Source organism: Dermacentor andersoni, chromosome 8 (genome assembly GCF_023375885.2).
Source record: "Dermacentor andersoni chromosome 8, qqDerAnde1_hic_scaffold, whole genome shotgun sequence".
Lineage (NCBI taxonomy): Eukaryota > Metazoa > Arthropoda > Arachnida > Ixodida > Ixodidae > Dermacentor > Dermacentor andersoni.
The window spans coordinates 84,383,665-84,397,971 of NC_092821.1; the positions used below are offsets into that span (position 1 = coordinate 84,383,665).

Here is a 14,307-nt window from a genome sequence, read left to right on the forward strand (position 1 = left end):
CACGCACACTTCAATGGAACGAATGAAAACAAAATACAGGCGGCGGAAAGGCCGAAAGCTCTGACGGGCGGTAGTTGCATGGCTGCTGCCTAAAAAATCAAAGTGACACTAGATGCAGTGGTCTATGCACCTGGTCCGCAGCAGCGGTAAATATACCGAAAAGGCCGCGACAACAAATTTGGGTGAACGCTGTGAACAAGAAGTACAGCCAAAAAGCTGGTGGGTGCAGCAGCTCGTATTGCACAAATTCAATGGGAACACGAAGCAATGTCGCCTATTCCAGCTTGCCCTGGCCGGCACATCCCGCGTGACAGCATGAAAGGGTTTGCGCGCTGACAGTGTGAGCCGCCTTTGTCAGCACAGTACCTTTCGCAATCTCAAGCGTAAAAGGCAGCGTGCGCAGGGAGAGAGGTGTCTTCTACACCAGCGGCTGAAGCGTATCGCGCGGCTGCTCCGGCATTCATGTTGAACGCGATCTGTGATGGAAGAGAGGCGCCGAGTGCTGATAGCTTTGTCCGCGTTGTTTTCGCCGCTTAGTTCGTCTTCAAGCTATAGGCAGCGCGAAGGTCAATTCGCTCGCTGCCGCTGCCGCGCTTCCCCACTCGAACATTTCGGCAGCTAGTTTCTGATGTCATCGGGTGAGATGTGTTCATGTTTGCTTGTGCGCGGGCGACAACATGCTTGTTATATTGGTAATTGAGCGATTGGTTGTAATTTTGTACAGTTGAGAGTACTACTCTCCCTACTTGGTACACCTGTCAACTAATTTGTTATCGCAATCGAAGGCTCCACATTTCTGGTAAAACTGCGCCTATTTATTAAACAATTCCTTTGGTTTGGTGAATATGTTTTCATTATTCCCAATCGAGCGCGCAATATTTATATTAACTATGAAGTTCGCAGAAGTTGAAGGCCGCCACCGCACTGTCAAAAAGGCGTTTGACATTGTAGAGTTTTGTATTGGTGTATGAATGTAGCGCCCTTACCTCAAGTCACCGCCTAGTAACCTGCCATTGGAGTCGAAGCATCTCGTTAAACATTCAAGCTGAAGTGAAGTTTTAGACAGCACATCAAATGTCACGAATTTACCTTCAAGGCCTCGAGCGCTTTCTTCACGATATCCGGGTCTTGAAAATATAGAACGTGATAGATATTCATGACGCCCCAGTGGTACACGTTGTTTGCCCAAAGTTTCTCCTGAGCCCATTTCAGGGAATCTGATTTCCCGATGTCAGTGACAAAATCGCCAAGCTGTCTGCGAACAAGGAAACAATATAGCAGAGCCATTATTTCGAGGACCGGGCAGCGCCCAAGATACAGAACAAAATAATACATCTGCAGTCTTCATGGCTTATTTTAAAGCCATGAAAATGAGTGGCCCATGTTATTTGAGATGCAGCGACTTTGGTTATTATCGCTTGATATACATCATTCTCGCAGGTCGTACCACGAAAACGAAAAAAACGAAAATTTTTTTTGTATGTGCAAGGTCAATAAGATGACATTTCGCTAATTTGTGCAAATTAGGAAGACTACAAGTTTATGATTGAGATCGATTCAGCGATAACGAATTCGCCTTTACCCTCATGCAAGCCTATTGCCATACAGTACCTTGATTTAGTTTCCACACAACCAATTTGGCAGCTTAAAATACCGCTCTTTCGAGGAGTACTCGTGGCTGCCTCTGAGGGTGCCTACAATTCCTTACGCTTTAAGATGGTCACCAGCTTACAGGAGGCCGGCAGGCTAATTTCCTTCAATTCAAAGTCACGTAACTGGAAACAAGAACAAAGTTAACTAGCTACCAGTAATCAGTTCGGGCCAACTCTCTCGTAATTTTACTAGAATAAATTTGCATGAGCCAGTGACATATTTTTGGATTATTATGACATACGTGTGCTATATTTTGTCGCTCGCCCAAACTTATGAACTCGGCACAGTGCATCTCACAACTTACAATGCGTCGATGGAGCATCCAAACTGCGTGTCGTTGCCTTGAGCGGCCAGGTCGAAGAAACGCTGTAACTTGGGCGTCGTTTGCGCGTCGCCGACTCCGCCACCGCAAGTCACATATAGAGAGTCGAAAAATATAAAGTCGCAAACACCGTCCGGCGGGACCACCATCCTGATGTTGCAGTCCACGGTGCACACTACAGAGTACATGGTCGGGGGTCTGTAAACGATGGCTTGAAAGAGAAGGCGAAGGACCATTTGCAATGACATTGTGAAGCATTCGTGAAAATGAAGCATCAGAGCTGTAAACACATTTCCTAGTTCCTAGCCAGTAAGTATATAATCATAGTAAGTCTATAGTCCATAGCGAGTACGTCTATAGTCTTTGTCGTCCTCGATTGCGTTTTCCTTCTCTTGGTACCCATTCTGTAACCCTAATGGACGAACACTTATCTAACGGGTGCATTATATCACCTGCCCAGCTTGATTATTTCATCTTGATGTCAATTAGAATACCGTCTATATCAGTTTGCTCTCTTATCCCAACCGCTCTCTTTCTGTCTCTTAACGTTATGTCTAGCAATCTTCGTTCCATCGCTATTTGCGCTGTCCTTAACTTATTCTCAAGCTTCTTTGTCAGTCTCCAAACCTCTGCCCCATATGCCAGCACTGGCAAAATGCACTAATTGTACGCCTTCCTTTTCAATGATAATGGTAAGCTTGCAGTCAAGAGCTGGCAATGTCTGCCCTATGCGATCCAACGCAATTTTATTCTCTCATCCATTCTCTCTTATTCCATACATGTCTACATAATATAACATTATAGATATAATGCTACGCACGCGGCTTCGATTGTCGCCTATGTAGCTCCTATTCTAATGGACAATAAGAGATAACTGCCCCGGGCACCGCACTACGCGCTCTCCAGCTCCAACGTATGACTTAAGAAAAAAACGGCCTCATCATGAATATCAGCTGCTAATCGTGGAGGCACTCACGTGGTAACGTTGATGTGGTCGTGGCCGGTGTTGTCGTCACAGTCAGGGTCGTTGCTATTGCTTTAGTCGGGGTCGTAGCAATTGCTTTAGTCGGGGTCTTGGTGCTTGATGCTGGCTCAGGTGAACTGGAAGTAGCTATAATAGTTGCTGCTGTGTTCATTTCTGATGATTCCGTTGTTACACTCTGGGTTGAATCCTGTAGAAGTACATATATTTAGCATAAATGTAAAAGAAATCGCACAGACATTTCTTGAATCAAAACCTTCTTTGTTATTAACCCTCCGACCCACGTAGCAGAGGTGTTTAAGTAGACCACTGCGAGTGATCAGACCATCGCCTTGACGAGACTCATTACTCAGGTGGTTAGTTACCATGTTTCGCAATCTTACCACGGTATCGACTTTGAAAGGGCACTAACACAGTTAATCGGAGTCGTGAAATGCATTTGAATGTAAAGTGTACTTATCTAGAAGTATTTGAAATATTCATTAGAATCGGAGTTATCGGCAATGAAAGCTCCCTCTTCATTCGCTTCGTGGTACCCCTGCTCCTTCTTCAAAAGCTTCCATTGTGGAGGTAATGGTTGGAGCGGAGAGGTGGGCACAAAGCTCCGCCCACAGAATATCACCGTGGTGAGCATTTTAACGTGACATCGTTAAGGAGCCCGTGTCGTAGTAAATCCGGCGTCAGCTGTCCGGCGTCGGCGTCAAAGGGTTTCGGACCACACATACTCAGGCGTTCATTCAACTACTTGAGTTTCTCAAGCTAAAATACGTGGCAAAATCTTAAATTACGAATTACACACAACCTACAGACATGATAGGTCTCAGATTGTAATTTCAATATACGAGAAAGCACAATTCTGTTGAGCAAAAAATCAAACACCTCTTGCCGCGTTTGTACAATGCATAGACCGCATTGGCTCAAGTGGCGGACGCCACATGCGGACGCCGGCGCGTAAGTATCTCGGAGTCCACGGAACAGCGCGCCCGCTTCGTTGAAACACTTCCAGATAGCCCTTCCCGCAGATGGCAGTTCCAGCCGAGAGAGCGGGTCGCCCTGCGTGAACTGTCTGCTGACGCACCTACACTACGGGTCTGCGTTATCTCAACCGAGGACACACGTTAAAGCGACAGGGACCCCGAAGCAATCTCTCCCCGATGCTGGCACACTTAATCGCGGAAGTGTTGTGACAGAAAGTATATGTGGTGATCGAACGATAGCCGTTTATATTTCTGAGGCGGGCGTGATAGCGTGATTCCCAGTTTTAAATAGTAAATGTGTACTGCAATATATATGGCCTATAAAACAACGAAGCTTACTTTGTGCAGTTGCGAATTACTTTGCATTCACGTTTTTACTGACATTTTTTTACGTTGTCACTGACTTTGCATTGCAGAAGTGCACAGTAGTCTCGCAGTTTCGCACTCTGCGATCATAGAAAATGCCGAGTTGCTACGTTGATATGAATGTCAATGTGCGTAGAAATTCTGCACAAGAACAAAGATACACTTTCACACGCAGGGGAAGATAGCGGTAGCGGTAGCGTTTAACAAACTTCAACGACGCCACAATCTTACGCCGTGCAAGAGCCGGCCAATGTGGAATAGACAATGCACGCGAAACACCGCAGGTAAAAAACTAACTTTTTATCAACAGTTCGAACACACTAGTATTTTGCGTTTTCCTAATACATAAAAATTTGCGAGTATTTCAAGTGTTGGATATGATATTGTGGATGTTCACAAACTTATTATTAGTTGACGAAATTGCACTCACAGTTATGCGCAGTATCCTTTACTTGATAATGTGCCAAGGACAGGGTTTCGAAGGAGCCGAAGGAAAGTGTGACCTATCTTTAGAGTACAAAATATGGAGGGCGCCCAAGCTAGCCTTTTAGACTGGAACGCGAGAGCATTCAAAGATCTGCGTTTGTTACGCTTCCCGGCAACTGGCGCCTATATTACCTAATGTTTTCCGGGAAGTGCTGGAGACGAACGCTGCGCACGAAGGCGAGCTTTCCCGTAGAAACACGGCTTCATGCATGCGCTGCGAATGCGCGGCACTGATCGCCATCTGCATGGTGCTGTTGAAAGGAACCGAGCTCGGCGCGCCGCTCAGTGATTGGTAGACACGCTGGAAAATGGGTTTATGATTGAGTTTCGCATAGAAATATCGCGTTTTCTGGTACATTGAAATTACAATCCGATGTGATCATGTCTGTCGGTTGTGTGTAAGTCGTATTTAAGATTTCCTTGACGCATTTTACTCTCCTGAATACAATTAGTTCAGCCACGTCTTCGCCCAACACAGAGGGCCTGCGTGCATGGGTATGCGTGGTTCGGAATGATTTACCTGGTTAATGGTTCGGTAATTTACGTGTCTTGCACTGCTTTGATGGGACTTATATTGGGCTCAAGCGTTCACGGAAGCATTTGCTCGAGTGCAGTCCAATTTATTTGCCATAATAGGTGTTGCATGGCCCTTACTAAGGCACATCCTGTGTTGCAGGTTTGCGACAGGTAAGATCTCAGTATTATTGACAGATCAGAAATATTGAGATGGGCTGGTTTGAGACAGTGGAGCTCCAGATCATGAATACAATCATTTTTCACGGAATAACCGAGGAAGGATCTTGTGAAGAAATCAGTTATGTCGCAACTGAAAAACAAGGCTGCTTCCTTGGTTACGAGCACTCGGGATCTCGTCTGCTGAGAAGTTTTCCCTTGAGGTAGTTAAAGTTCCGGCACGCGATGATGAAATTAGCAGTTACATAATGCAAATTAACCTGAATAAAAAAATCACAGGCCATTACGGCACTCTTAATGCGAAAATTCAACCGAAGTCTATGAGCGTTTTCATTTCGCGATATATTCGCTGGAGCGGACAATTTGTCTCCTGCTTCAGGTTGCAAATGCAGCGAAGTGCGGCACGAGTGCCTCGGTAATCTGGAGATCGCGACCGCCAACGCGTGGGTGACGCGTGGGTGCGATTCACAGGAGCCGGTGTCGAGAGACCTCACGCACGACGCGCGCTATTCTGGCGCCATCTGTCACCTCACAACGCTTTTCTGGTCACGCTTTCGCCGTACCCTCGGCCGCTTTCCGCCTCATGCTTCCGCGGCACCCTTCTCTCCGCTTTCCTCCTCCCGTCTTTCCCGCTTTCCTCCTCTCGTCTTACCCCGCTGCGCTCTGCGTTCGCCTTCATCTTTGGCTGTGCTTGTTCACTCGGTTACGCCGAAGTACGACGCCGAGGCACATCAGCGCTCACCGCAGAAATGTGCGCCTGTGTGCTGCGCTCTCAAATTTACCAATACTAGAACTTAACTTTGTTATCTGAGCTGTATATTTGATTGTCGAAGCACTGCGTACCAGATCAAGTATTACACGTGAAGAAAGGGCTTTATGCAACATGTTGGTTTCAATTTATATAAAAAATACGTGTTAGCGTATGTGTGTAGCATTATGAGTTATTCACACGCTACACTGTGAGTGTTTATGGAGTAGCAACGTAGTTTCGGATGCACAACCCGCCATACCATACTGTAGACGAAGGCTCTCGTTCAATGTGGGTTGTGAGGCCACAGAACTCATCTGTACAAGTATGTCCACCAACAAAACACCTAAAAGAAAGCAGTCGTCGTAAATTTGTACTTCTTTGGGCTTAGTCTAGATTGCAGATCTTGATTGACTGGACAAACCAATCGAATAACATGAGTAAATTCATCGTAACGAGAAATGAGCCTTCATATAGTGTCACTCAAATAATAAGCTCACCTTTAATTTTGCCGAGCAGCTCTGGACCGGTTAAAGCAAAGTTACCTACAAAGTGTGCTATCACACTTCGATTTCTTTAGTGTCGCAATCGCAGGGCACTCTATGTGAGGACACATAAGTTTATGTTAAAAGTGCTCATTGATTTAGGGAAGGGGGGGGGGGGGCGCTGCCAGCACTGTTTAAAAAAACCTATAGTAGCGTAGGTAGGTACTTGAAATTTAGTCCGTTCCCTGCATTGCAGGCATGAAGCCACTTCAATATTAGATTTTTGTACGTTATTCCAGTGCCTTTTATTCCGTTCTAGAACATCAGCGTACGGTAAGAGCAAGAAAGACATACATATAAACAAAAAATCAAACACGCACCAGCATTGCCACTTGTATAGAAACATGTATTTATAAAATTTTATTATTTTTGAAATATGTGAATTGAAGCATCATGGACGTCCCATAAAAGCGTAAAACACAAAAGCGATACTTGAGAAAAGTCGCACAGTTACGTATAATGGACTTTCGAGAGTAGAATCTGAACGGCGGACATACAGATGATACGTACGCTGATTGCGTTTTAGAAACAGCACAAATCAAAAGTATATTTAAACATATCTAACAATGTTTATGTTATGTAGCATACCTCTTCAGATCTTTGGGGCTTAACTGTAACGTATATTTTAGTCGTTAACGCGGCAGTTGTTCCGAGGTCCTGAGCTGTAGTTGCTGCGCCGCTCCCTCCTGGACCTTTGTGCTTCGGTGGTTTGTACGTGGCGGTACCGTCGATGTCCTCCTCTGCAAATTCATGGTCATTGAGCGCCGATTCATATATCTCTGTAGTAGGGAAATTGCTGATATACACGGTTGTCATAAATACCAATTAGTTGTATGCTACTACGTGAGCAGCTTAATAGGTACAGCTCATCAATTCTCCTCAGGCACAGAAAACATTCCCCGTTCAAAGCCATGTCATTTAGAAGTCCAGTGAAGTCACTTACGGAAAATAGCAGCCACTTACAGGTATATAGAGAGGTAATACAATCTTATCTCGCACAGGTGAACGTGTCCGAGAAATAAAATATATGCACGTGCCACGTAGCTCGACAGAAATAAGGTAACTGTGTTTTCAGTAACTTTGAGCATGCCGGTTACTTTATGTATTTCGCCCTATTGCATAATTATTTATTATTGTGTCTATAACTGGTCCGATGCATATTTAGAACGAAATGAGCAATGAGAACATTGCAGACCATCATGAAAAAATCCACAGCCATTTTTCTATCACTACAATACGTTTTACACAAGAAGTTTTTCCAATGCAGATACAAACCTAGCGAACCACAAATAAATTACTGCAAAAACTTCCTCGTCGGACTTATTAAAGAGGGCGTAAGCATACCTTCCAGTGGCTCATCTCGGACGCATATTCTGCGAACCATCCGAATGAGCCTGGTTGTATGATGCAAACGTTTGCACGGTTTCTTTGATTGTTTCTTAAATGACTAATTATTTATTCATTCAGGTGAAAAGTAATAAGTATATGTCAAAAATAATAACTAGAGATAAGTCATCTTCATTAGGCTTAAATATTCTTGATCGGCTTTAACCTATTTGATGTTGCTTCTATCAATAGAAATTTCGCCGAATGGATAAAAGCTGCACGTGGTCATAAATGGAACGTAAAATGTTAGTTGCAAAGTTAATAGAGAAAATGCCATCGCTGTTGATTAGAGCAAGCAAGGGCAGCCAATGTTTTCATTAACAATAAAAGAAAACAATGCAGTGAGGCAAGCCATGTAATCGTAGGGTATGATGGCTCGTGTGTTATAGTCACAGCAAAGGTGCCAAGTTATCGTAAACGCAGTCGAGGCTGCCAGAGAATTAGGTTGTGTGACGACAATTTTCACTCTTAACCATGAATCAGCTGGCGTAAGATAGGCGTAAAAAAAGATTGCTTAGAGATGCTTTCGTCCTTCAGTGGACTTAGAAAAGGCTTTTAATGATGATCGAGCGATAGGCACGGTAAATTCTCTGGAGCCAGGTCGTTTGTGGTTGGACAAGGGGTGCATAGAGGCCAGGGCTGAAGTATCTACGAGAACCCCTTACGAGATTTGAACAAATCCTTCAGCGCATGGCCATGGGACATATCTACTCATTCAAACACCAGTGAGTTTCGAGCAGTGCAGGGATTTGAACCAAGTACCTCCCGAATACGAGCCAGATGCTCTACCCTTTCGCCACCGCCGTTCCCATGAATAATGACTCCAGTGAGTTAAGAGTGCTCCAAAAATTCATAGGAAGGCCATAAGAGGTGGATCCACTGCGGTGCTGCAATATCAGAATACCTAGCAGCAAAGGCGATATAACAATATAAAACACGCACTTTCTATAGAATGGTAGGTGTGCATAAACGAGAAAACGTAAATGTTCAGCGATTGAAATGAGATACATGGACAGCATGGCTGCGGAATTTTTTACGCCACCGGTGTGTGCCTGGACACCGAGCTAATGCGTTATGACATACAATTAAAACGGTGGTCATTGTTGCGCATTGTGACTGCATTTGGGACCTAGCGCTTTGCAGTGCTGCGAACAGTGCCCTTAGCCATGAGCTTCAACTATCGCGTTTGAATAGCTTAGTGCTGCAATAAGCCTAGAAGTCGTTGGCCCACCCAATTAAATTGCGAATAGAACATTAATTGTACAACTGTAAAACGCAAGGCTTTAGAGATTCAATACTTCCCTCGAACTAACCGATAATTGATGTACCAGCTGCAGAGGCGGTTGCCTGTCAATCTGTAGATATATTTATAGATGAGCACAAAAATAACGTAGATATTCGGGATACATCGACTCTGCTATCTCCTTCGCATATAAATCTGTCCTTTTACGTCACCCCACGCATGAGCTTTTTCGTGCTTCTGCCAGTATTTAGTCGTCTTATAGACGCCAATTTCGCTGTGTCAATCTACAGAAGGTGATATCGCACGACGGCCGCTGTCGCATATCATACAACATATTTCTTCTAGCTTTCTGCGTGTTTTTTCGCAAACAGAGTGCCAAGGGTCGTTTACTTCCCCCATATATATGTTGGCTTTTTATTGCATTAAGAAATACGTGGACACTACAGGTGCCTCTCCGCTGCGACCGTCATCGCAGCCGTGATGTTCTGTGTAAAATCCAAGTTCGGCAACACCGCACGTCATGTGCTGTAGGTGCATGTGAGAGTGGGCGAGGGTTAGCCGAGACGGCGCCGTCATCTCGCGTGCGCAAGGGCGAAAGGTGTGGAGGAAGCGCGCCGTCTTCCACACGTGCGCAAGGCCAGAGGCGTGGAGGGGGTCTTCTCCGGCGGCAGCTGCGCATAGCACGATTGAGCGCGGCCGCGACGCAACTACCTCGAAAGCGGTCTGCAATGATTACAGAGTGTGGAAGTTCTAAGGGCTGATAGCTTCGTGCGCGCGGCCTTCCCGCCACTTAGTACGGGTTGAAGCGAGAGGTCAATGCCGCTCACAGCGGCCCCTCTTCCTCAAGCCAGCGTTGTGACAGGAAGGGTCCGCACTCATCGAGTGAGATGTGTTGATGCTTGCCTATGCACAGGCGACGCTATGCTTAATTTATTTTGCAAAGAAATGCTTACGAGCTTATACGGATGATTAAACTGCATTCGTTTTATTGTTTAGCTGCCTAATAATGTGTTTTCCTTATCAATGCTTCAGCTTTGCGCGATACTGCTACTTTTCTAGTGAACGCGACGCCTTTCACGCCTTGTTTTATTACTTACTGCAGTGTTATTGATGTCAGCCAACCCGCCTAGCATTCAATGTATTGTTAGTGCCGCATTTTTCGAATACGGCCAGGCTTTTTTCTTGGAGATATTGCCAACAATGAGCTAACCGCATACATTCCTGACAACAGAATATCCACGTATCTTCGTGAGCAAATACAGCCAAGTCACGGAGCCAAAAGTATTTCTACGCCTGCAGTAAAATCAGTTTCGATAATATTTACGCTGGCTTTAAGAAATGCTGGATTTCCGACGCACTCTCAGCACTGAGGACGACGTCATTTCGGAGCTGAGGACACCTGCGAAACCTCCCAGCAGGGATACCCTTCTGGTATTTCTGGCGAGGACGTAGCTTGTAGCGCTCGCTTGTGATTTTAACTAGCAGAGGTTAATGGTAACAAAAGTGTGCCATGCTTAACGTTTTTCTTTTGTTTTCTGAAGATATATGGGTTGACCTATATTCTATTTACATGTTCTTATCTCGTGACAATTTCAGTATGTGGCGGCCGACCAATATTCCTGGTAAAACTAAGGTTGAATAATTACTGCTTTGTAACCCTGTGGTAACGGTGACAAGCACAGTACCAAAACATCATAACATTCTGTTTTGGTGTGGTTCTAAAATGAAAAGCGAGTAAGACTCAAAGCAACACAATAGTGGCGAGCCCTGCTGGCGATCTTCGAGAATCTAGATCCGCGCGTCTACATTTATGCATGACTCATCAAACTGTCCAGAGTAATGGCTAGTCTCCAACACCTTACAGAAAGTATAACAGTGCTCGCGGCTGCTTTGCAATCTTATCACACAAGATTCGTTGAGAGCCTACACAAATGATTGCATCAACGCTATTATTCGAGTAAGTTCGAATTCAGGCAGGCGTCTTTCACTCCAAGCGATAACATAAAGTAAGAAGTGGGTCAGATGGAGCCCCCATAACAAGGAGAAGTTTGTACGCATGGTAATGCCACCCCTATCAACAGCATCGTCGTGATACTACAAATACGAGAACAAAAAAATAAATCAACCGTATAAGACAAACACAACAGACAAAAATAGACACAAAGTCTTACACATCGTTAGCAGTATCAGAAGGGCTTAAGGTCCAATAATCGACGATTTCCGGCCGCGAGTAGTGCAGCTGTATTGTGTAATGTCACGTGGCCACCCCCTCAAAGGCCAGTGCGCCAGTACGCCGGATGATCCTGTAGGACCAGAAATAGTGTCGATCACTGGGTATTAACCGGCATTTGGGTCATAATGCAAACGAAGTTACCGGGCTGGTATTCCATGTAGCGTTGCCGAAAATTGTGGTGTCGACTGCTCGTGTTTTGCTGGATTTGAGGCGCAGATGCGCGAGTTGTGCTTCTCCGGCGCGTTGTAGAATGGGGTTACGTCGAGATTCTCCTCGTCGGTGATGCGCAGTCGGATGACATCCAGAGTCGTCGTCGCGTTCCTACCGTAAACCAGCTTGAACCGCGTGATGTGCGCTGTTTCTTGCACTGGAATTTCGCATGCGAAGGTTCTGTACGGAAGGTCGGCATGCCCCCTCTTGTGCTAGGCGACGACACATTGCTCACATATCGGTGAGGATCTTGTTTTGCATTCCTGCAGGACAATTCGTCTTCGGGTTGCAGGCAGTTGTCCTGCTGTGGCTTGTCTGGCTGTATTGGAGAATGGCTTGGGTGGGCTCTGCTGCAAAAGGCTGTTATTCTCTCGGTGGTGAGGACTTCCGGGGCAACATGTTACATCGGTATGCCCTCGATGAAGATTTTCACCACTTTGGTTGCACTGCCTGTCGGCAGAGCTTTCGTTTCAGCGAAGTGGGTAAGGTCGTCCATCCGCACGACAACCCACTGATTTCCGTATGTTGACGTGACAAAGTGCGCCAATAAATTCATTTCGGCAAGGACCCTCTTAGACTGCCTGAAGCAATCTCGCTAGTCCTGTTAGTGGCGTCTTGCGTCGCTGACAGTCTCGGCATGTCCTGAAGTAGCAAATAGCGTAAGCGGCGGTGCGTGTCCGATAATGCAACTTTTGTATCCTCGCGAGCATAGGGAACAGATAGGTGCTCGGCTTTGTGACCATCAAGCAGAGCATGCGATTTTTGTGGCCGTAGTGTTGAGATCACCAAGAGAAGGTAGTTTGCATGTACTGCAGAGAACATCTTAAATACGAGGGCGTATTTCTGCTGTGCAAATTATAAGAATGATGATATGTACTGTTTAATAGCGCAAGGACCAAGTGTGGCAAAATAACGCCAAGGCAGTGGTTACGAGTACGGAATGGTCTAATGGCTGATGTGACGTGGCTGTAGAGAGGCCTAAAACTAAAAGCTATCAATTGCTTAAAATACAAAAGGAATAAAAATATGAGAATGAGTGAAGTATGGTATGCTGCAATTATATAATGTAGAACAATGGGTGTAATAGCGTTACATGAATAAAAATGAACAAGTGATTGTTGATGGCAAGTAGCACAACAGCCTCTTGCGGGTGCCTTGAGTACAAGGGCCCGAAGGCATGTGCTGAACCAGCGGTTGACATGCAAACGTGGCCTCTCGCAAGAGGCCGTGTTACGAATTTCTTGGAAACGATGAGAATCCACGATTACACACCGTTCGGCGAAGTCGGTCACGTCTTCCAAGTAGTCGACAAGGCTTCTTATTTCCGCTTCAGCGTGTTGATCCTCGGCGAATTCGTTTGCGTGTATTGTTCATAGGAATTTGTTTGTCTTATTCGTCTTGCAATGGCAGTTCGGTGGGGCGCGAAAGAGGCAGCCAGCATGAAACTTTTAACATTCGAACTGCTAAATCACTGTGGTATCCCATTCTTGCAGTTTCAGGTTCCTCTGTGAAATGTGTTCTGAAGGATCCTTGCAGTTTGCCAGCCGCCACATGGGTGAGGTTGGCTTACGATTTTGAGGGACCTGCCCTTTAGATATTGGCCAAATTTTACAGTAGCTCAATAAATGGGAAGTCATTCTATTTACGTCGGTGAATATTTGGCCTGCTGTTTTGATAACGTCGTGCAAGCATGAACAACGACCCTTTCTAGTCCGTAATTTTACGGAACAAGCACTGCAGCGGGCCCGACGCGACTTGCTTTGGTACGGACTTACGTATCGGCGTCATCGTAAAATTGAGCAAGCATCGGTGGGAATGCAGGCATCGTTTCAGTTCTTGAAATGTTTTAGCTCGCGGCGTGCCACAGCTATATTTGACGTCAGATTATGCGCGATGGGTCAGTGGCTAGGTGAAGCGAGAGAACTACTTGATGGAGCGCCAGTATGAGGCACACAGACCCCACTACTACACTACTCGTCATTGGCAAAGCAGCACTTTTCCGGCTTCAGAGCGAGCCCTGGTGACTTGATGGCCTCTAGTACTGTCCCTGGCCACCTAAGGTGACCGTCGAAATTCCCAGAGAAGACGACTCATCTAAGTAGTGAAAACAGGTCTGCTACTTCAACCATGCAAACACGGTGTTGCAGGGTGCTCGGCGCCTGCAACATTGCAGGTACAGAGCACAGTCCGAATGGCATGACCTTGAACTCATCGAGGCTCTCCGGCCTAACGAAGGCGGTCTTTTCGCGATCCCACTCGTCGACGAGTACATGCCATTTGACATCCACCGACGAGAAGTACTTAGCGTTGCAGTGCAGTGCAGTGCGTGGTAGGGGGTACGCTCCCTTTTTTGTTGTACTCTTCAGTCGACGCTAATCGACGCAGAGGCGCAGGGTTCCGTTCTTTTTCTTCACAAAGACAACCGATGCACACCTGCTTCAAATTCCAGAGTATTGAAGTTCC

General features: G+C 45.8%; 1 protein-coding gene across 3 annotated transcripts in view; it reads right to left on the minus strand.

The window, feature by feature from the left end:
- LOC129386730 (uncharacterized) overlaps positions 1–14,307 on the minus strand; it is a 106,109-nt gene that overhangs the window by 76,177 nt on the left and 15,625 nt on the right. For all 3 annotated transcript variants that reach the window (XM_072289794.1, XM_072289795.1, XM_055074891.2), the window contains 4 exons: positions 7,361–7,512; positions 2,952–3,147; positions 1,958–2,186; positions 1,090–1,255 (listed from right to left, as the gene is read on the minus strand). In XM_072289794.1, the coding sequence (XP_072145895.1) occupies positions 1,090–1,255; positions 1,958–2,186; positions 2,952–3,111 (555 nt within the window). In that variant the 5' untranslated portion in view covers positions 3,112–3,147; positions 7,361–7,512. The remainder of the gene's footprint in view (positions 1–1,089; positions 1,256–1,957; positions 2,187–2,951; positions 3,148–7,360; positions 7,513–14,307) is intronic.